The sequence below is a fragment of the Dendropsophus ebraccatus genome, chromosome 1, assembly GCF_027789765.1.
Source record: "Dendropsophus ebraccatus isolate aDenEbr1 chromosome 1, aDenEbr1.pat, whole genome shotgun sequence".
Classification (NCBI taxonomy): Eukaryota; Metazoa; Chordata; class Amphibia; order Anura; family Hylidae; genus Dendropsophus; species Dendropsophus ebraccatus.
Window position 1 is genome coordinate 224,101,370 of NC_091454.1, and position 22,124 is coordinate 224,123,493.

At 43.9% G+C, this 22,124-nt stretch overlaps 1 protein-coding gene across 2 annotated transcripts in view; it reads left to right on the forward strand.

Annotated features, from left to right (window-relative positions):
• The first annotated feature begins 11,737 nt into the window (after nucleotides 1-11,737).
• LOC138770513 (uncharacterized) overlaps nucleotides 11,738-22,124 on the forward strand; it is a 37,606-nt gene continuing 27,219 nt past the window's right edge. The window contains exons 1-3 of one of the 2 annotated variants that reach the window (XM_069949626.1): nucleotides 11,738-11,836; nucleotides 21,062-21,192; nucleotides 21,310-21,337. In XM_069949626.1, the coding sequence (XP_069805727.1) occupies nucleotides 11,827-11,836; nucleotides 21,062-21,192; nucleotides 21,310-21,337 (169 nt within the window). In that variant the 5' untranslated portion in view covers nucleotides 11,738-11,826. Of the gene's footprint in view, nucleotides 11,837-18,609; nucleotides 18,635-21,061; nucleotides 21,193-21,309; nucleotides 21,338-22,124 lie in introns of those variants that run through there. The other variant, XM_069949620.1, reaches the window with a different exon arrangement.

Genomic DNA, 22,124 nt, shown 5'->3' on the forward strand with positions numbered 1-22,124 from the left:
TGGCTATACGTCCTTAATCATAGATGACGTGTACAAAGGTATGCTGGGATAAATATAGGGGAAATAAACACATACTCCCTCCCACATCACACCTGAATCACATTATTTTCTCATAGACATTTAAAGTGAAAAGACATGAAAAAACGCACATAAAGTGCACAGTGCCATATGACAAAAATACTAAATTACAAAACACACCATACATATTAATAATTCATGATTAAATCCAGTCTATGATTCAGTCCTTTCGGAGATGAAGAATCCAAATGAGGATCCAATATCCTTCACGATTTAAAAGTTTCTGTTTTCTATCACCTCCACGGTCCGGGCGAAATACTCTCTCTATACCCATAATGGAAAGTGACGAAGTGTCCTGCATGGACTAGAGAAAAATGCTTAGCCACATTTGATGGATTTTTAACATTCATATGTGTAGCACCGTAAATATGTTCACGTAAACGGTCTTTTAACCTACGGCTAGTGCAACCTACATAACCCATTTCACATGTAGTACAGAATACATAATAAATTAACCAAGTGGTGTTACAATTCATGTAACTTTTAATTTTATGTTCTGTATTGTCTACTTTGTTTACAACTGTGTTTGTTTGTTTGATGTATTTGCAACAATTGCATCTTGCCCCTCCACATTTAAAATTGCCCCTGGCATTCAACCATGTAGGATTCACAGAATGCTTTGTAACATTAGAAGGTGCCAAAAGGCTACCCAAAGTGGGGGGACGTCTAGTGGAAAAATTGCAACCACCTTGTACTATTTGTTTGAGCCTACAATCCTGATACAGTATTGGTAAAAACCTCTCAACAATATCACGTATCTCAGAGAACTGTCGTGAATAAGTAGTAACAAACGTGGGTTTTTTTGAGAAATTTGTAGACGGCTGTCTTTTATTGTGTAAAAGATCCCTACGATTTCTGGTTTGTGCATTATTATACGCTTTAACAACACTATAATCCCTATAGCCTCGTTTTTTTAACCGTGCACTGAGGCTAGCAGATTCAGCTTCGTAGCTCTGCAGGGAGGAGCAGTTCCTCTCCCACCGGCAGGCTACGGATAGTGTGAGCAGGATGGCAGGAATCTGCCCTAAGTACAGTATTTCCAGCGGTGGGTTTCCTGTAATTGAATGTCTCTATTTTATCCAGATTGGCTGTTAATCTGACATCCAAAAAGGACACACTATTCCGGTCCCACTCATAAGTGAATTTTAGGGATACCGGATTCTTGTTAGAGTAATCCATAAAGTCTGGTATGGCCGCTACATCACCAGCCCAAATGATGATGACGTCATCTATATAGCGGCCATACCAGACAATGGACTCACGGAAGGGATTGGAGGTATCAAAAATGTACATTTCTTCCCACCAGGCTACAAATAAATTTGCCAGCACTGGTGAGAATTTAGCCCCCATTGAGGCACCTCTACATTGGAGGTAGTACACTTGATTAAACATAAAGTAATTATGTCCCAAAAGATACTCAACTGCCATAACAATAAAAGAAATCAAATCTATGTGGTATGTTGAATATTTGTGTAGATGATATAGAAGGGCATCTGGAACAATCCATTGACCATTCTGGTTTTTGCAATGTAAAACATGTTCCGATGACTGTAAAAAATTCCCAGTTCTATCCTATTCATGCTAGATCAGAACCATTAGATCTTTTCCAACAACTAGTACAAGAAGAACTGGTTAAACTACATAAGAAAGTAACTAAACAAAAGAAGCAATATGGTAATCTTACCAAGTCTGAACGGGATGCCATACACAGCATTAGGTGCAATGATGATCTTTTAGTCCGCTCAGCGGACAAGGGAGGAGCTGTGGTACTTATAAATAAAAGTCTCTATATACAGCTTAATGAAACCATGTTGCAAGATACTGATACCTATAGTGTCCTCTCCTCCAATGCTACTGCTGAGTATGGTCTAATCCTTAAAAAAATTGTAGAGGAGGGCTTTGCCCTTGGTGTCCTTACACAAAGGGAGATGGAATATTTGGTTCCGGAAAATCCTGTAGTACCAATATTCCATTCACTCCCAAAAATTCATAAGGGCCGATTCCCCCCACCCATGAGACCCATTGTGGCAGGAATCGGTTCCTTAAATGAAAAATTAAGTGAATGGGTTGACATGACTTTACAACCTTTGGTCACTAGATGCTTTGGATATCTATAGGACACTAAACATGTACTCAAAAGTGTGGATGATTGTCACGGCCGCGGCGGCTTCCCGCGTTCCGGGTCGCCGCCGCGACTGCCTCCTGTCCCATGCAGCCGCCGGGATCCTTGTGTAGGGACCCGGCGCTGCTGCTAGTTCGGCCCCTGGGGCGCCTCACCTCTCCTCCGTTCCTGTCTCGGTCTGTGCCGGCCGGCGCGCGCGTCCCCGCCTCCTAGGGCGCGCGCGCGCCGGCTGTCTCAGATTTAAAGGGCCAGTCCGTCCCTAATTGGTAGTTGCACCCAATCACTCCCTATAAATCCCAGCATGCCCTGTCCCTCGGGTTGGAGTCTCTACATGCTTCCCATAGCGTTTGGCCCAGCCCCCTGTTGTTCCTGTTTCCTATCCGCTACCTGGTCCCAAGTCCCTGTTCCTGATTCCTATCCGCTACCTGGTCCCTAGTCCTTGTTCCTGGTTCCTGTTCCCCTGTGACACCATTGCTCCTGTGTTCAGCCTGTCACGTACGGCCTCGCCTACAGACCACTGCCAGTACCATCTCCTGCCTACTGCTCCTGCCACCCCTCGCCTGCCGTCACCAGCAACCAAGCCAGGGGTAGCGACCTGGGGGTCGCCTGCCGCAGCAAGTCCATCCCGCCTTGCGGCTGGCTCTGGTGAAAACCAGCGGCCCCTTAGACTCCGCTCCCTGGTGAGGTTAGTGCCATCGTTGGTGACGGTCCAGTGGATCCACTACTCCAGGCATTACAGTAGGCTCCAACCATGGATCCCGGCGAGGAGCCTGATCTCCGTGACGTAGCCCGTGTGGTCGCCCAACAGGTGCAGCAGATCCAGCAACTCACGGCCGCCTTACAGCAGCATACTACAGCCCAGCGCACACTACCTCCTGCCGCTTTTCCTACACTTCGACTGTCTCTCCCAAGCAAATACTCTGGTGACTCCAAGTTGTGCAGAGGATTCCTGACCCAATGCACTATGTATATCGAACTTCTAAGCAGTCAGTTTCCCACTGAGCGCTCTAAAGTGGCTTTCATCACCAGCTGGCGCCGGTTTTCCAGAATCCTGACTTTCCGGTGTCCCAGCCCTCTCCTGAGATTCCTATGCAGGTGGAACGGGCTCACCTGACGCCTGATGAAAGAATTCGTCGTCTGGAGCTGAATCTCTGCCTCTACTGCGGTGGTTCGGATCACTTTCGGCTGAGATGTCCCCTACGTCCCCAAACGTCCGGGAAATGCTCGCACCTAGGTCCGGTGGGACAGGTGTCCCTAGGTGTGAATGCTACCTTTCCAAGTTTGTCTATGCCGGTTTCCATCCAGACACCCTCAGGACAAAATCACCAGACTACTGCCTTTCTCGATTCTGCGTCAGCAGGCAGTTTTATTGCGGCAACATTGGTCCAAAGATGGCGGCTACCCGTGATCCAACTAGCCAGGCCCCTGACTATCTCCTCGGTCACGGGCGAGATTGTTACCGACCAGGTATATTATCAAACCGCACCTCTAGCCCTCCAGGTGGGTCCTTTACATCAGGAAAAGATATCCTTCTACGTCCTGCCCCATTCTTCCCCCGCCATCCTCCTGGGACTCCCTTGGCTGCAATTACATGCTCCTAAGCTGGACTGGAGAACCGGGGAGATTATCAGTTGGGGTCAGGACTGTTCCAACCAGTGTCTCAAGTCACCTCAGACCAAGTACTCTATGTCGTCACCTGACCCCGCCAAGCCTCTATCCGGCCTACCGGCAGAAGACCAAGACTTGGCGGATGCCTTCTCTGCCGAGGAGGACTCTGTATCGTCTCGCCGGGCGTACGATTTTCCCACAGACCTCCTTCCTGGTACTCCTTCTCCTCGTGGTCGGGTGTACCCTCTCTCCGTACCCGAGACTGGGGTCACGTCCTCTTACAACCGGGAGAACTTACAGAAGGATCTCATCCACAAACCCACATCCCCTCGCCACAGTATACCTCCTAATCGCCTAGTACCAGTCGTCACCTCTACTCTTCAGAGAATACCCCCCGGAAAGACCCATGTTCACCCTGCGCTTCTAAGAGGGATTTTGAAGTGGGGACATTCCTCATTGGAGGCCGGGCACCCTGGAGTCCGAAAGACCGGGCATTGGATCTCCCGCCACTACTGGTGGCCCAGTTTGTTCCAAGATGTCAAAGACTTTGTGGCTTCCTGTGCCATTTGCAGGCAAGAAAGAGGGGGAGGCCAAAGGGGGGGGGTACTGTCACGGCCGCGGCGGCTTCCCGCGTTCCGGGTCGCCGCCGCGACCACCTCCTGTCCCATGCAGCCGCCAGGATCCTTGTGTAGGGACCCGGCGCTGCTGCTAGTTCGGCCCCTGGGGCGCCTCACCTCTCCTCCGTTCCTGTCTCGGTCTGTGCCGGCCGGCGCGCGCGTCCCCGCCTCCGAGGGCGCGCGCGCGCCGGCTGTCTCAGATTTAAGGGGCCAGTCTGTCCCTAATTGGTAGTTGCACCCAATCACTCCCTATAAATCCCAGCATGCCCTGTCCCTCGGGTTGGAGCCTCTACATGCTTCCCATAGCGTTTGGCCCAGCCCCCTGTTGTTCCTGTTTCCTATCCGCTACCTGGTCCCAAGTCCCTGTTCCTGATTCCTATCCGCTACCTGGTCCCTAGTCCTTGTTCCTGGTTCCTGTTCCCCTGTGACACCATTGCTCCTGTGTTCAGCCTGTCACGTACGGTCTCGCCTACAGACCACTGCCAGTACCATCTCCTGCCTACTGCTCCTGCCACGCCTCGCCTGCCGTCACCAGCAACCAAGCCAGGGGTAGCGACCTGGGGGTCGCCTGCCGCAGCAAGTCCATCCTGCCTTGCGGCTGGCTCTGGTGAAAACCAGCGGCCCCTTAGACTCCGCTCCCTGGTGAGGTTAGTGCCATCGTTGGTGACGGTCCAGTGGATCCACTACTCCAGGCGTTACAATGATATTAGATGGCAGGACAATTATACATGGATTACGAGTGATATCGAGTCCTTGTATACTTGTATACCACATTCGCTGGCCATTGATGCCCTTCTATATCATCTACACAAATATTCAACATACCACATAGATTTGATTTCTTTTATTGTTATGGCAGTTGAATATCTTTTGGGACATAATTACTTTATGTTTAATCAAGTGTACTACCTCCAATGTAGAGGTGCCTCAATGGGGGCTAAATTCTCACCAGTGCTGGCAAATTTATTTGTAGCCTGGTGGGAAGAAATGTACATTTTTGATACCTCCAATCCCTTCCGTGAGTCCATTGTCTGGTATGGCCGCTATATAGATGACGTCATCATCATTTGGGCTGGTGATGTAGGGGCCATACCAGACTTTATGGATTACTGTAACAAGAATCCGGTATCCCTAAAATTCACTTATGAGTGGGACCGGAATAGTGTGTCCTTTTTGGATGTCAGATTAACAGCCAATCTGGATAAAATAGAGACATTCAATTACAGGAAACCCACCGCTGGAAATACTGTACTTAGGGCAGATTCCTGCCATCCTGCTCACACTATCCGTAGCCTGCCGGTGGGAGAGGAACTGCTCCTCCCTGCAGAGCTACGAAGCTGAATCTGCTAGCCTCAGTGCACGGTTAAAAAAACGAGGCTATAGGGATCATAGTGTTGTTAAAGCGTATAATAACGCACAAACCAGAAATCGTAGGGATCTTTTACACAATAAAAGACAGCCGTCTACAAATTTCTCAAAAAAACCCACGTTTGTTACTACTTATTCACGACAGTTCTCTTAGATACGTGATATTGTTGAGAGGTTTTTACCAATACTGTATCAGGATTGTAGGCTCAAACAAATAGTACAGGGTGGTTGCAATTTTTCCACTAGTCGTCCCCCCACTTTGGGTAGCCTTTTGGCACCTTCCCATGTTACAAAACATTCTGTGAATCCTACATGGTTGAATGCCAAGGGCAATTTTAAATGTGGAGGGGCAAGATGCAATTGTTGCAAATACATCAAACAAGCAAACACAGTTGTAAACAAAGTAGACAATACAGAACATAAAATTAAAAGTTACATGAATTGGTTGGTTAATTTATTATGTATTCTGTACTACATGTGAAATAGGTTATGTAGGTTGCACTAGCCGTAGGTTAAAAGACCGTTTACGTGAACATATTTACGGTGCTACACATATGAATGTTAAAAAATCCATCAAATGTGGCTAAGCATTTTTCTCTAGTCCATGCAGGAGATATTTCGTCACTTTCCATTATGGGTATAGAGAGAGTATTTCGCCCGGACCGTGGAGGTGATAGAAAACAGAAACCTTTAAATCGTGAAGGATATTGGATTCTCATGTTGGATTCTTCATCTCCGAAAGGACTGAATCATAGACTGGATTTAATCATGAATTATTAATATGTATGGTGTGTTTTGTAATTTTGTATTTTTGTCATATGGCACTGTGCACTTTATGTGCGTTTTTTCATGTCTTTTCACTTTAAATGTCTATGAGAAAATAATGTGATTCAGGTGTGATGTGGGAGGGAGTATGTGTTTATTTCCCCTATATTTATCCCAGCATACCTTTGTACACGTCATCTATGATTAAGGGCGTATAGCCAGAAACGCGTCAGATGTGTATTTTCTTATTTTGTATCTGCCTTTTTGTTCATTTTTTAATGGAGTAAAGAAATAAAGAACAAAGTTTTATTGGAAGTGCTGACCTACTTTGCCTTTCTCCATATACTTTGATATTTTTGGTCGTGCACTGGCTGGGTGAGCTGAGTCTACTAATTACTTTGATTCTCTACATATAGTTTTGTTTAGTTGCAGTTGCTATTACAATGAAAAAAGTGGGAAAAATCTAAGTGCAAAAATAGTGAAAAAAAATTAGCCAAGGTGTAAGTGATTACATCGGACATAGGACACAAAGTTCCTTGGACCCAGTAGGGTGGAAAACAGACATTTGATAGTGGAACCAGCAGCAGTAATAGTAGTAATAGTACTGTATTGGACCCAGAATCCAGAATACGGACGAGTGGGATGATGTCCTTGATGCCTGCTCACAGAGTCGCGTCCTCAAAAGGAATCAACAATTGGCACGACATGTTCGAAGAAAGCTGAGCACTATGAGGTTTATCACATGTGCCAAACAAAGTGTATGACGCAGCCCTCCCTGCTGCACTGCAGAGACAATGTTCCTCCCTTTGTGGGCTACAACACTTCCCACCGTTAGTTGACCTTGGGTCAGCCATTCATATATCTCCTTCTCCTCCCTGATGGTCCGGAGGAGCTCCTGCCCACTGTGGCTTCGTTCACCCAGGCTCACAAAATGGAGGACAGCCTGAGAGTGCCGGGCCTGACATCGTTGGTAAGACACAGGGGCAGGTTGGACTGCAGTCAAAGCGGTGGATAGTTGCAAGCTGGTGGAGGCAGAACTTGTACAGAACTGGCCCCCTACAGCATCGGGGAGGTGACAGTGGCAAGAATGGGCTAACTTTCTGGTGGTCTTCTGAGGGAATATTGACCCAATGGGCAGTAACAGACATGTACTGCCCTTGCCCATAATTAAAGGACCAGACATCAGCACTGGGGTGCATGGTCTTGGACACCAAGATACCCAATGAGTCGCCAAAATTTTTCTATACAACTGTGCAGTGATGGGACAGCTGGTGGGACTTTTTTTGGACTTTTTTTTGTTTCTGGGACTGTGATGGGACTTTTTTTTGGACTTTTTTTTTTAAACCTTTTTGTTGTTGCGGCTAAACGGGGTTCTTCTATTTTTTGAACCTGATTGTAAAGATATGAACTGATTTTCCCTTAATAAATTCGATAAGCTTGAACACTGAAGTTGCTTTCATGTTTCTTGGTTAATATTCACAGACAGCTGTCACATTACATTTTTGATTAGGCAGCACCCAGGTATATCTGAGGAAACTAATTTAAGGTCTCACCCTAACAGGGGTGATGTCACACATCTTGATATTCACAGAAAACTAGGATACAAGTGTTTCTAGGAGTAATAATCCCTTGTATCCTGGTCTATTCTGTGACAAAAGTACAATTTTGCGTCGACTTTATTTTTACCAGATTCGTAACGAACTTTCTCAAAGTTCGGTTCGGTCCCGAACCAAACTTTTCCCAAAGTTTGTAACGAAACTGGTTTGTAACGGTTCGGTTCGCTCATCCCTAATTAGGGTAACACCATAGTACACCAGAGTGTGAAGATGCGGCCTGTACAAGAGCTGAGGATGGAGACCCTGAGACCCTTCCTCTATGTATACGGCTAAACCTTCTACATCGTCAGCTTGAAGTTCATCTTTGTGGCCATAAATACAATGAAACCTGATTTACTGTAAGGATTGTATATGGGGCAGCGCGTTGGCTCGGTGGTTAGCATTGTTATCTTGTAGCATCGGGATGGTGAGTTGAAATCCAACCAAGAACACCATGATCTGTGATGGTTCCTGGCCATAATACAGAGCTCATGAAGGGTAGAATGACATTCGTATAAACCTTGTGATGTATAATTGTATATACTGTACTGTGAAATTTTTACTTCTTATACATAGTAATATTTAAAGGTTTTGTTTGTGAATAATGAATAAAAAAATAATTTCTCTTCATTTTAAATGTAAATCTCTCAGTGAATGGAAACCCTCTTGTCCACGTCCAGGTCATTCCAGGTTATGGGACATAATAAACAAGAACTACTTAACTCTCCATGTTCCCCCAAAGGGGGAAAATACCTAGCCCGACTGATGCCCCATCGCGTACTTGTTATATGTTCATACCGACAGGTCTGGGGCTGTTTTTGGTAGATGTTTTTCTAATCTTAGGCTACGTTAACAAAGTTGACTCCTGGACACTTAAAGGGAATATGTCCTCCTACATATCCCAAATCCGCTATGGTCATATGGTCATTGGACCCTCATCACACCACAGCAGTGAATTACTGGCCTAAGCCAAACACAACACAAGACTGCGGAAGCCAGGGATTTGCCTGGAAACTGTGTTTCAAGAACTCTTGAAGATTGTTACTCTGTTCCACCTAACCCTTCTAGTCAAAGCCTAGATCCAGATGCCACATGGATTGCCTATGTTTTCTACTCAACAGATGCCAAAAAATTGTCTCTTGTTTTCCATCCATGTCCATATGCTTTATAATAAGGACAAATGGTTGTTACAGAGATGTGTTTCCCCCCTCAGGAACAGAACGGAGATCGGCTATCCAACCTTCTTGTGGAGAACCTCTACTCCGGCCCCATCCTGCCAAGATTCTCCTCAAACCATTCAGTTCTTAGCTCATTCTGTGTTCTGGCCAAGTTGTGTTGACTTTTTTTCTTGCTGCCACGTGAAGCACCTTTCATCTTTGCACAGCAATGTGATCGGAGCGGATCACCGGACCAAAAATCCCCACAGAAAGAATCAGCGCAGGGGTACTGGGTAACTAACATATGTTTGCGGCCAAGGATCATATGGGATGGGATATGGGATGATGCGTATACTGCAATGTGTTTCAGCCTGATGCGTATAATACTGTCCTTTCTCAAGAAACGCGTTGCAATAAAGAGAACATATCCCATTTCCATGGTCCGATGATCCTTGGCCGCAAACATATGTTAGTTGCCCAGTGCCTCTGCGCTGATCCTTTCTGTGGGTATTTTTGGTCCGGTGATCTGCTCCGATCACATTGCTGTGCATTATCTTCCTACAATTGGTGGTGTAACCCCTAGGAGTACACCTATATATGCCTTCAATAGATTTGTGCCTATACATTGCACAACTTACCCAGTTGCATTCCTGTCGCGCCTTGCTAAGACACTCCCTGACTCTTCATACTGCACAAGGAAGCGCCCCTCCTTTTTCTTCTTTACCTTTCTTCTTCAGTATTGCTGATTGTACTGTGTTCTACCAAGAAGAGGAGGAATCTGGTGGGGAAAATTCATGTTAAATTAAATCTGTCATCTGCAATACACATTCCAAACTGCTGACATTATTAGATAGCTGTTTGGTCCAGGAGACTCATGGTACCTTTCATATATCTGTCTGTGCTTCTATAACATAGAAAAATTCTATTATCCTATAGTAGAAAGAGTCATAGAGGCTTTCCAAGCTCCTGAAGTGCATCAAGCTGTAACACCTCCTTAGTACCACCCCTCCCCAACCCCCCATACCTGATCCTACTTGGGACTCAGCTTTCAGGTGTTAATCAAGCACAGAGAGGTAAAATAAATAGTAAAGTAAAAGTAATGGAAACCTATGAAGACCTTTGAAGCTTCTCTACCCCTCTGATACCAGAAAAAGCCACACCTGCCTCCTCAAGAATGAAGCATTGAATGGTGTCACATTAATTTCTCTGGTTCTACACGTACATGGATCTAGATTGATATGTATGATGAAAGGAGGAGTCCAGTAGAGGCAGAAGAGCCCATGATGAACTTCTCTCCTCTGAGTGAAGACAGATCTCTCTCTCAGAGTAGGAATCCAGGTTTCGTGTAGATCGCCCTCTTTGTGGACTGGAGACACTTGTGGGTTTATATTACCTTCGCGAGGCTCTGTGGTTGACCATGAATGACCCAGAGCTGGCTTGAGTAGTAGTGCAACTGGAATGAGATTATCTGGCAAAGATAGGGTTAAACAGCTTTCTGCACAGCAGAAGCAGGTAGAAACTCAGAAGACATTTTTCACTGTCCAAGACCAAACTGCGACACACTGGCTAGACCACACCTAGACCTCTTTGTAGTCCCCTGGACTAGAGGGGTCTGGAGAGCAGAATAGAGACATTTAAATGGAGCAGAGGAGTCTGGAAGGGACAGAGGGGTCTGGGGGTGGACAGAAAGGTCTGGAGGGACAGAGGGGTCTGGGGGTGGACAGAAAGGTCTGGAGGGACAGAGGGGACTGGAAGGGACAGAGGGGACTGGAAGGGACAGAGGGGACTGGAAGGGACAGAGGGGTCTGGAGGGACAGAGGGGACTGGAAGGGACAGAGGGGTCTGGAGGGGGCAGAGGGGACTGGAAGGGACAGAGGAGTGTGAAGAAGAGGTTTGGAGAGGGGCAGCAGCTTGTCTCCTTTCTGAATTAACATTCACAGGATACAGCCAAGCATGGATGTTTATGGCAATGTTAAGTGACCACTATCATGAAAAAAAATGAGTTTGTATTGGTTGGATTCTGAGTGTTTACGAAAATAAAATGGAAAAAGTTTGCATCTAGCACTTTAGCTGTCCAGGCATGATGGGAATTGTAGTTTTGGAGGGCCTGAGTTTAACACCTGTGGCTTAGAGCATTCTCTCCCGACTTCCTGTGACATCTATATAATGTAAGTGTATGGTGCCGTCTCACTCACGTAGACACAGAGCAGGGAGAGAGGTATGTGGTTTTTCTAAGCTCATGACAAACTACTCCAGTTATTAAAGGGTTAATTCCGGGCATGTACTCATGGCTGGAGTCTCAGCATAGTTGTTTACAGACATTGTACTGTAGATCTCAGGTTTTCTGGCAAGCATACAATCCAGGTGGAACAATCCTCTAATTTCCTCCCCGAGCGGGAAATAATCATCAAGGTAAAATGACTAGGAGGGGTGTGGTGAGAGAAGAACGTAACGCAGCAGCATCTCTGTGTCTCTTATTCCTGACATAGACCGGGATCCCACAGTAGCATCTCCATATGGATCCAGGTATGTAGCTGTATCCCTTACATTACCACCACCTGCTGCTTACCCTACAGGGGTCACCATAACTCTACCTTCTTATGAAGACATCTCCGCACTGCAAACCATAATCTCACTTTAGTTGCTTGAAGTTTATTATCATCCTGCCGTTACTCTTACGGAAATGATTCTCTGACACTGATCATAGCTATTTCTTAATGAAGAGGAGTGAAGCATGGAGGGCACAATGGCAGCATGAGAGAGAAGGATTTTGGGCAGAGTCAATTGGGACAGTGTCCCCCAAATCCAGTCCTCAAGAACCACCAACAGGTCATGATTTGAGGATATCCCATATGCTTTTTATAGTTGTTTCAGGGACTTAGTAGAATGGACCAGCTGAGGTCGAAGACTTCTCCAAAATAGTAAAACTGTCCTACAACTTGAACCCTGGTCCAGGAAAGACATCAACATTCGAGAGAACATAAGAGAATTTGTTGTATAAGGACTCCATAGCCAGTATTCTAGGACCCATACAGGGACTTTAGGTCAGGCCTAGAGACCAGTAGCCACCCAGCTATATCCCTGTAATCTGTAAGGGCTAGACCATGTTACTGTGGATGAGGAACTCTTTTACTTTCCAGAAGGAAAATCCCTGTGAGCCTCTCTCACCAGCAGTATCTTTCTAGGTACATCACCAGAATCAGGAGTGTTTGAGATTGTATGGTATCATTTGGGAAGTATTACTCTCAGTAAAGTACCAGTTGCACCTTCTTCTCTTCTCCTTTTGTCTAGGATCATAAGAACCTACGCCATGTTGGGTGCTCTACGTTTCCCCAGTTGGTCATAGTATCGGGATGTGCCCCAAGGGATTTGTATCATCACGGTGTGGCAACACTATAATTGCTCTGGAGATACCTCTAGGGTCCCTGTGCCCACTCTTCCCCATGTGACCTAATTAAGAACCACAACCATGGGTGACCATGAAATTCTTCCTGCCCACCCTTATATATATAAGGGAAGCTTAGACAGTATGAAACAGGATCAGAAAGGGCGACCATCGTGGTGCCAGGCAGCTGTGTTGCTGTTTTCTTCCTCCTCCGCACCTTCTCCATGGGACAATTCCTTACTCCATGCTTGAAAAAAACAGGAATCCTGTGAATGATCTTCCCACTTACTGGCAGAAATGATGAGACCAACCAAAGCCGGGTGCCCCCTGGGGTTGGACAACCTTTCCCATAGTTCTCTGAAGTTTATGGGTCTTTTTATTGGTGTACTGCTCCACATATAGTACGAGGAGACTTGTAAACATGATGGGTGCCTGGGTTTATTACACAATAACAGATATCACTGTAGGGTCATTTTCTTTTTTTTTTTTTAAACGATATTTTATTAGTGGCTTATGTAATATTTGAACATACATATTGAAAATTCATTACATATTCAAAAAGAAAGTCGCTCACAGGCAACAAAGGATTGTATGTTTACAATATCATACAGATACAATGAGCCTTTGTAATAACCTTAAAAGATATATTATCATATACAATACAACGTAGTCTTACCAAAAACATAGGTAGAAAAACAGTAACCTATAATATCACCTTAAAACATGGTATAGATATCAGATATTCAAATATGCTACCAACAGAATGGAGAGAATTGTCTTTAACAGAGAAAGGGAAAAGCTTAAGATATTTGGAGTGCTCCCAGAGTTCCCTTTGGGCGGCCATGCAATACCAATCAGTGTCCTTAAATTGATTAATGACAGAGTCTCTCTCTTCTATAGTAAAATCATGAATTAGAAATTGTGTCCATTTGGACATAAATGTTTTTGTTGATTTTTCTTTGGTGCGCAATACATCCAAAAGTTCCCAATGAAAGATCTCCTTCAGAGCGGAGATTACCTCAGAAATGTCTGGTAGAGTATCCAGTATCCAGTGTCTTAATAAACATTTCAGGGAAACTAATAGAGTTAAATGAATTTCTTTAGAAGTAAGTAATTTAGGAGAGGGAGTGGTAGAGTCTATATCAATAAAATGAAAAAGATAACTAAGAGGGAGAAGTGGTATGGCATGGCCCCAAGTGGATAAAAGATAGAGCCGCACAGCGTCCCAAAATTCCTGCACTCGCGTGCAGGCCCAGGCACAATGGAACAAGTCTGCTTTAGGAAGTGAACATTTCGGGCAACTGTTTATGTGAGAAGTGTGGGAGTTGGAAAAAGGAATATTAAAGGCATGTATAGCCTTGTGTATAAAGCGGAAATGTATTTCACGTAGAACCACATTGGGAGTGGCAGAATGCACTAGTTGAGATCCTCTCAATATTTGTTGGGTCAGATCCTCTGAAAAAATTACGGAGGACCATTTTAAAAAAAAAATTTGTCTAGATAAATTCTTTTGAGAGCGTGATCTAAGTTCTCCATATGTATGTGATAAAGAATTATGTACCGGTGGTGTTGGGAATAGATTATCAAATTCCATATCACTTTCTGCTTCTTCTATGTCCCGTACTCTGGAAGTAAGAAATTCAATTATAGAATCGTATTGAGGTAAATGAAATGAAGACAATTTAAATCGTGTTCTGACGATATCCCATGATAAGAAAGTGTTGGAATTAGTATCCAGCAGATCCCCAACAGAAGAAACATGTGCACTCTGCCACTCCGAGTAGTCCAATTTGTCTGAGTCAGGTGGGTAAAGTGGTGAATGCCACAGAGGAAATCTTTTCGATAGGCAAAAGGGTAAACCGTATAATTTTCGTATCGCCTTCCATGTGGCAATGGTGTCTTTAAAGATAACACTTCTCTTAATTTCTGGGGGGAGTTCTGGTAATTTAGCATGTAGCAGGGTGGGTAAAGGCCAAGGTGCTGCTAAAGCTTTCTCAATTAAAATATTGGAGAAATATGACGTGTCCATAATCCAATCTTTAGCATGGCGAAAGAGAGCGGCTAAATTATATAATCTAATATCTGGGCATTGAGCGCCACCTTTAGAAGTAGGGAGACAGAGAGTGGAATGGGCAATACGAGGTCTCTTTGATTGCCAAATAAATTTAGTGAAATATGATTGGAGTAGGGAAACGTCAGAATGTTTGAGTAAAAGGGGTATTGTTTGCATTGGATATAACAGTTTTCCAAAACACATCATTTAGTGGGTACCCATTAAGTGGGTACGGCCTAGGATTGACAATGGTAGAGATTCGCATCTCTGGAGATCTTGTTTTATTCTCTTAATTATAGGGCGATAGTTCAGGGAATATAGTGAGGAGGGAGTTCTGCCAATCTGGATTCCAAGATAAGTAATATAGGATTTAGCGATGGAGACCCCCGCAGGACCCGAAGTAGACCTCTTATGTGGAGTTAGATAAAGAAGTTGACTTTTATGTATATTGATTCTATACCCAGAGAAGGAACCAAAAAATTTTAAGGCATCTAATACTGCCGGAACATGTAGATCTGGGTTATCTAAATATATTAAAGTATCATCAGCAAAGCATGTAACTTTGATGACTTGGGAACCAACCCGTATGCCTGAGAAAAAGTCAGAAGAAATAAGATATCTAGCCAGAGGCTCCATCGCCAAATTGAACAATAGAGGGGATAGGGGGCAACCCTGTCTGGTACCTTTTTGTAAGGGAAAGCTATCTGAAAGGAAACCCGGGGTATGAATTCTAGCTTTCGGAGATGTGTATATTGTGGAAATAAAATCTTTGAATTGACCTGTAATACCAAATTTTGTTAAGGTCATGTCCAGCCACTCCCAGCTGATATTATCAAAAGCCTTTTCGGTGTCAATTGCCAACATACCTGGAGAGTGGCTGGAACGACCCCCAGATTGGACACCAGACTGGGCCGCTAGTACCGTTCTTATATTAGTGACACCAGAACGTCCTTTTATAAAGCCAACTTGATGGCTGCCTATTAGTGATGGTAGGATGTCTGCCAATCTATTGGTCATAATCTTTGCCAACAATTTTAGGTCCACATTTATTAAAGAGATTGGCCTGTACGAATTAGGAGATGTCGGATCCTTCCCCTGTTTATGTAGTATTTTGATATATGCAGTATCTCCCGAGGGGAGCATGTGATGGTCAGTCAGAATAGTTTGGAAAGTAGAAAGAAGAGTGGGGGAGATGACAGAAGACATAGATTTATAAAATTCCGCACTATAGCCGTCAGGGCCTGGAGCTTTGTTAGTTTTAAGTGTAGAGATAGTGGCAGTAATTTCCTCCAATGTGACTGGGGCGTTGAGAGAATCAAGAGAAGGTGTATCAAGAGAAGGTAGAGTTAATGACTCTAGAAAGTTCTTACCAGCAGCTAGATCAAGCCTATCTTTGGAATATAGTGAGCGGTAAAATTGTTGTAAAAGTTGTGATATGACTTTAGGATCTTTTTGTACATTACCCGCTGTATCTTTGAGAGCAGGGATATGTGTAGTAGGTCTACGTCCTTTAGCAAGGTTAGCTAACATTTTCCCTGATTTATTACCATAGCGGAATAAACGGGATATGTATTGATCTCTATATATAGCATTGAGTTTTTCCTGTGCAATTTCGAAAGCTTGTCTAGCTGCTGTCCATTTAGATTTATTGTCATCTGTAGGGGAAGACAGGAAAAGAGTGTATGTAGAGCGCAGATCTTGGGAAAGTTGGAGATAGTTTGTACGTGCTTCACGTTTCTGGGCAGCCACATAAGAAATGATTTGGCCCCTTAGAACTGCTTTTGCAGTCTCCCAGAAAAGTATTGGGGATTGTGTATGTTCAGCATTGCTAGAATAGAAGTCTGACCACCATTTTTTTAATAGTTTGATAAATGATTCATTATTAGCTAAATGAGAAGGAAATCTCCAAATAATATCGGATCCCTTCTGAAAAATATCTCTTAATTGTAAACTAACAGGGGAGTGATCCGAAATTACTACATCATGAATTTCAGAGTCTTCTACTCTGCCAAGAGAGTCCGGTGACACTAAACAGTAGTCTATTCTTGACCAGGCCGCTTGGGAGTAAGAGTAAAAAGAGTATTCTCTACCATCTGGGTGTAGATGACGCCAAGAATCAGATAGGGAGGTAGAATTAAGGAAGTTGGATAAAATATTATCTGATGAAGTATATACAGTAGGGGTCTTAGTTCTTTTTCTATCTTCAGTTGTATTAAGAACAGTATTTAGGTCTCCACCAACTATTTTAAGATTATTGTCATCTTGCAGAATGAGGTTTTCCAATTTTTTTAAAAAATCAGGTCTCTGAGTGTTGGGACCATAAACGTTATATATGCTATATTTGCCCTCTGGAGTGTCAATAAGAAGATGACATATCCTGCCTTCATCATCTTGATATTGAGATAATACCGTACAGGCTAAATTTTATGTGTAAGAATAACTACCCCGCCTTTACGGTTAATAGCTGGTGAACCATAAACAGCACCCACCCAAAAACGTTTGAGTCTGAAATAATCCGATTCAGTTAAATGTGTTTCTTGCAATAATACTATATCGGCCCTAAGTCTCTTAAGGTGTTTCAGTATAGAAGTCCTCTTAGATGGGGAACGTAGTCCCTTAACATTCCAAGTGATTAATTTCATACAATATTAATAGAAGAGGAGGTGTTAAGAAGAGACCCTGAAAGCACAATAACATAGTGGGTAACCCTTTCAGGCAGAAAAAGAGGATAGCATGTAGCATTTTCAGACAAACTAAAGGTGATATACCTAAGAATAAAACAGTTAACAATATAAACTAAGCGAATAAAGTGAGATGTGGACTTCACTTTTTTCGTATTGTCCAATGTTCGGAGCATTCGCAAACTCCGCATTATCGAGAAGAAATAAAGAGAAAGAAATAACTGGTGGAGAGGTCACATCAACCTCAGCTCCACTAAATGTAGTATATATTAAAATTAAAGACATACACATCCCTACCCTCCTGAGAAATGTGTGAGTTGTCACAGGGAAGCAAATAAATAAAATAAAATAAAAGGAAGAGCCAGTATATAATGATTAGTACTTAAAGAAGTTGTACTTAAACCTAAAACCATACAAGGTGGAATTATATATATACATACATATACATGCACACACACACATATACATATATACATACATAAATGCATACTTACACACAGACACACACACCACCAAATGCATTACTACCTAGACTAAAGAAAATAATAATGTAGCAACAAGGTGTCCCTAATATAGTATTTAGTCAACATATATAGGGCTAAATAGAGAAAAAATACTCAGTTTTAATGAGCAGCATAGCGTCCAACAGAATAGAGATGGAGTTCATAATCATTCTATTTTTTCTACCGTGTCAGTAGGACTATCCAAACGTCGTCTCTTGTGCTTGTCTTGAATAGGTGGAGTGAGACCCTTTACATCTTTAAGGGAAGAAATGGCTTCCTCAGGAGAACTGTAAAGAGAGGCTGAACCATCCGATTTGAAAACTTTCAGTATGGCAGGATAAAGAAGAGCAAATCGTATTTGATTTTTCACCAATGTTGAGCAAATGTGTGCGAAAGCTTTACGTTTTTGAACCACTGCTGCGGAGTAGTCATTAAACATGAGGATTTTGTGGCCACGAATTGCAACATCAACTGTAGATTTTTTAAAGCTTTGTAAAATGTTGTTTTTATCATTATAATTCAGATACTTGACAATCACTTGTCTGGGTTTCTGTCCTTTTTTATTTGCATCTTGCTTTTGTTTCGCTGGTTGGGGTCCCACACGGTGCGCTCTTTCCACAGTAATGTGACCGGGGATACCCAAGGCTTGGGGAATTTCTAGAGAACATATAGCATGTAATTGCATGGGTGGAATGGATTCAGGTAAACCTATAATACGTAAATTGTTGCGCCTAGAGCGGTTCTCTAGATCATCAGTCTTTGTTTGCAATGAAGCTGTGACATTCATATTCTGTTGTAGTTTTATTTTTGTAGAATGTATTTCATCTTCTAACATGCTGACTCTCTCCTGAAGTTCAGTAATCTGTGAGGTGTGCGTTGCTATATCTCCCTGTATGGTTGCTAGGGAGGAAACTATGGCGGCCTCAAGAGAGTATTTTATGTCATTTAATATCATCTTGGACACTTGAATTGCCAGTGCCCTACAGGACATATTTAGTCCTGGTATTATGGTGTCACAGAGGTCCGGCACTGGGGTTTGTGAGGTATGTGTTTCCTCTGTGTGTGCCTCAGCAGCAGCACCTCGTGTCGGCGCCATCTTAGGTGTCCCTGTGACAGAGCTGTGAGGTAAATGAAGGAGGGCTTATTGGGAGGTATATAACTGGTTCCCCGCTTAATGAAGTGGTGCCTCCGACTCCTTGGCACTTAGAGAAGTCAGAGATGTGGTCCGGCAGGGCCGGTAATGTCAGGAGTCAGAGCGGGGAGCGATATTATGAGCGGAGGGTGGAGGAGCTCACTCACACTGCTGCCATCCCATACGCGCCGGAACCGGAAGTCCTAGGGTCATTTTCTGTACCCAGACACACGTAGCATCTTACACAATCCAATAAGGAAAACCATAGCGGCCCCACAGTCTATTGCTCCCTGGTATCAGCCTGGTAAATAAAATCTATTGTCCCCGGTAACATCTTATTTTAGGATGGGGAGAAGCTGACTGTAGGACAGGGTCATATAAGGTATTGTTCTTTATTATCAAACAATCCAAGATGGAGAGGGGCCAGGGCTATGGTGCACAGATTCAGCTCACTACCTTATCCCTGCTTATAAATACCCTGGCCGCTCATCTAGAGGCTGGAGGCTGCCAATCTCTCGCCTAGAAGACTAGATCAGCTCCAGTATTCTTAATTCTCGCTGAAAGCGTCTCTGTTCCATGCAGGGATAGGACTACTGGCTGCTATGGGGCATGCTACATCATGGGGTCCAGTGGCCCCCTTCTGCAATAGACTGGACTCACTGCGCCTGCATCATTTGCAGCACCAGGAGGCTGAGCGGGTCTCCTGGGTACTGTAAATGTACTCGTAACTGCAAGCCCTCCTGACAAGTGCTTGCAATTAAATGCGGCAATGTGATGACAGAGCTAAGAACCAATCAACCCACCAATCACTCTTGTGGCTACAGGCAGCTCTGGACCTCTGGCCACAAATAGACGCTCTCTCTCCCTTAGTTCTTTGGTGTACGAGTGATGTAATTCATGCACTTGCACAGGAGGAAGAGAAAATGCTGAACACTATCTTATGGGGGGAGGGGGGTTTACCGGGGGAGGTGGTTACCATGCGGGACACTATTTACTAAGAAATGGGTACTAAGGGAAATGTCTACCATGGGGGGAAGGGGATACAAGGGGAGATGCCTTGCATGGGTGACACTTTCCCCTCGGGGGATGAGGCGGCTGGGTGTCTATCAGGGAGGGAACTATCTATTCTGAGGGATATGGGAGGGGGTGCCTACCTTGGCGGATACTATCTACTGGTGGGGATAATAGTGGAGATGCCCACTATGGGGTACGCTGTCTACTGGGAGGGGGGATGTCTATCAAAGGGGACACTATCTATTCAAGGGTATACCAGAGGAGATGCCTACCATTGGGGACACTACTGGGAGGGGGGATGTCTACCAGGGGGGACACTAGCTATTAAATGGTATACTAGGAGAGATTACTGGGGGGATACTAGAGAAGATGTTTACCATGGGTGGCACTGGGCCTAAATTAGGTGAGATACCTAACAAATGCTATCTACTGCTAAATATCAGAGGGATGCCTACATTGGGAATACTACGTTCCTGGTGGGGGGATTACCTAAAGCTACTGTAGCTACCAAGGAGGCTACCCTGCAAAGGGGGAGGGGTTTTCTACATGAAGGATACTACCTACTGGGGGCCTACCCATACAGAGAGGTATAACTATAATATAGATGCACAGATATAGGCCTAACTACTATATGGGGGTACTAAATATGTGGAGGAAGACAATAGAGCATGAGTGAGGAGACAATAACTTTTGTCTGGAAGAGTCTGTGGAGATCTTGCTGAAAGAAGCCCTCATGATGGCCCAGGTGGGTGATGAAGAAGAGGAAAAGTGAGCGATGTCTTCTATAATTCATTCAGAGAAGATGCAGCCTGTGAGTTACTGAATGTAACTGCTCTGTTATCACTTATATGGTAACTGTATGGGGTAATATTGGTCTTTGTACGGTGGATTTTATTCAGTAGCAGTGGTAGCAAGGACTCTATAAATCATGTACATACCATATAATGTGTATGAGGTATTTATGTATATATTGCTTTACACAGGACATCCCTGGAACAAAAGCTCTGAACCTGTTCGAAGCCAACCCCAATGGCAGAACACATCTGCAACCCATCCTGACCAAATCTACAACGCCAAGGCGGTGGTGCCCCCGGTGCTTAAGTGTCTTGTAGAAGTAAGAGATCTTATGTGTCATAGAACGTGTAAGGAATAAGGATATAACATAATATGGTTGGGGTTGGGGGATTTAAATTATTGACGGACCATGACAGTGTTTTTCCTTTATCTGTAGGTGGAAGAGGTCAGACTACAGAAAAGAGGTGAGAACATATAATCCTAATATCACCACCTCTTATAGGAATCTCCTCCTTCATATACTAAGCCTCCCCCACATTCTTTTTCTTAGTCTTTATTTAGTTTTTATTAAAATAACTACCAAAGTGGCGATGCTTACAAACTAGACTTGTTCCTGGATGTGATTTACTCCTGGTCTATGACAGTACCTTTATCCTGGTGGGGGTGATGTACGTAATACGCAGCTACTCTCTGGCTGCTTTTATTAACCATGATGAAAGTGAATTACACCATATAATGGCAGAAGTATCGGAGGATCCTAGTGACATGATTGGTGCCCATACCCTGTACATAGGACCTCAGGGATGTTTGGCTATTCATGGTGTTTGTCACTGTTTTTTGTGTTAGGTATAAATACAAAAATAAGGCTCCTTATCCCCCCTCCATCCCATTATATAATAGGATTTCGTGTTTTTTATATATACAGTGGGGAAAAAAGTATTTAGTCAGTCACCAATAGTGCAAGTTCCACCACTTAAAAAGATGAGAGAGGCCTGTAATTGACACCATATGTAGACCTCAACTGTGAGAGACAAAATGAGTAAACAAATCCAGAAAATCACATTGTCTGATTTTGAAAGAATTTATTTGCAAATTATGGTGGAAAATAAGTATTTGGTCACCTACAAACAATCAAGATTTCTGGCTCTCACAGACCTGTAACTTCTTCTTTAAGAGTCTCCTCTTTCTTCCCCTCACTACCTGTAGTAATGGCACCTGTTTAAACTTTTTATCAGTATAAAAAGACTCATG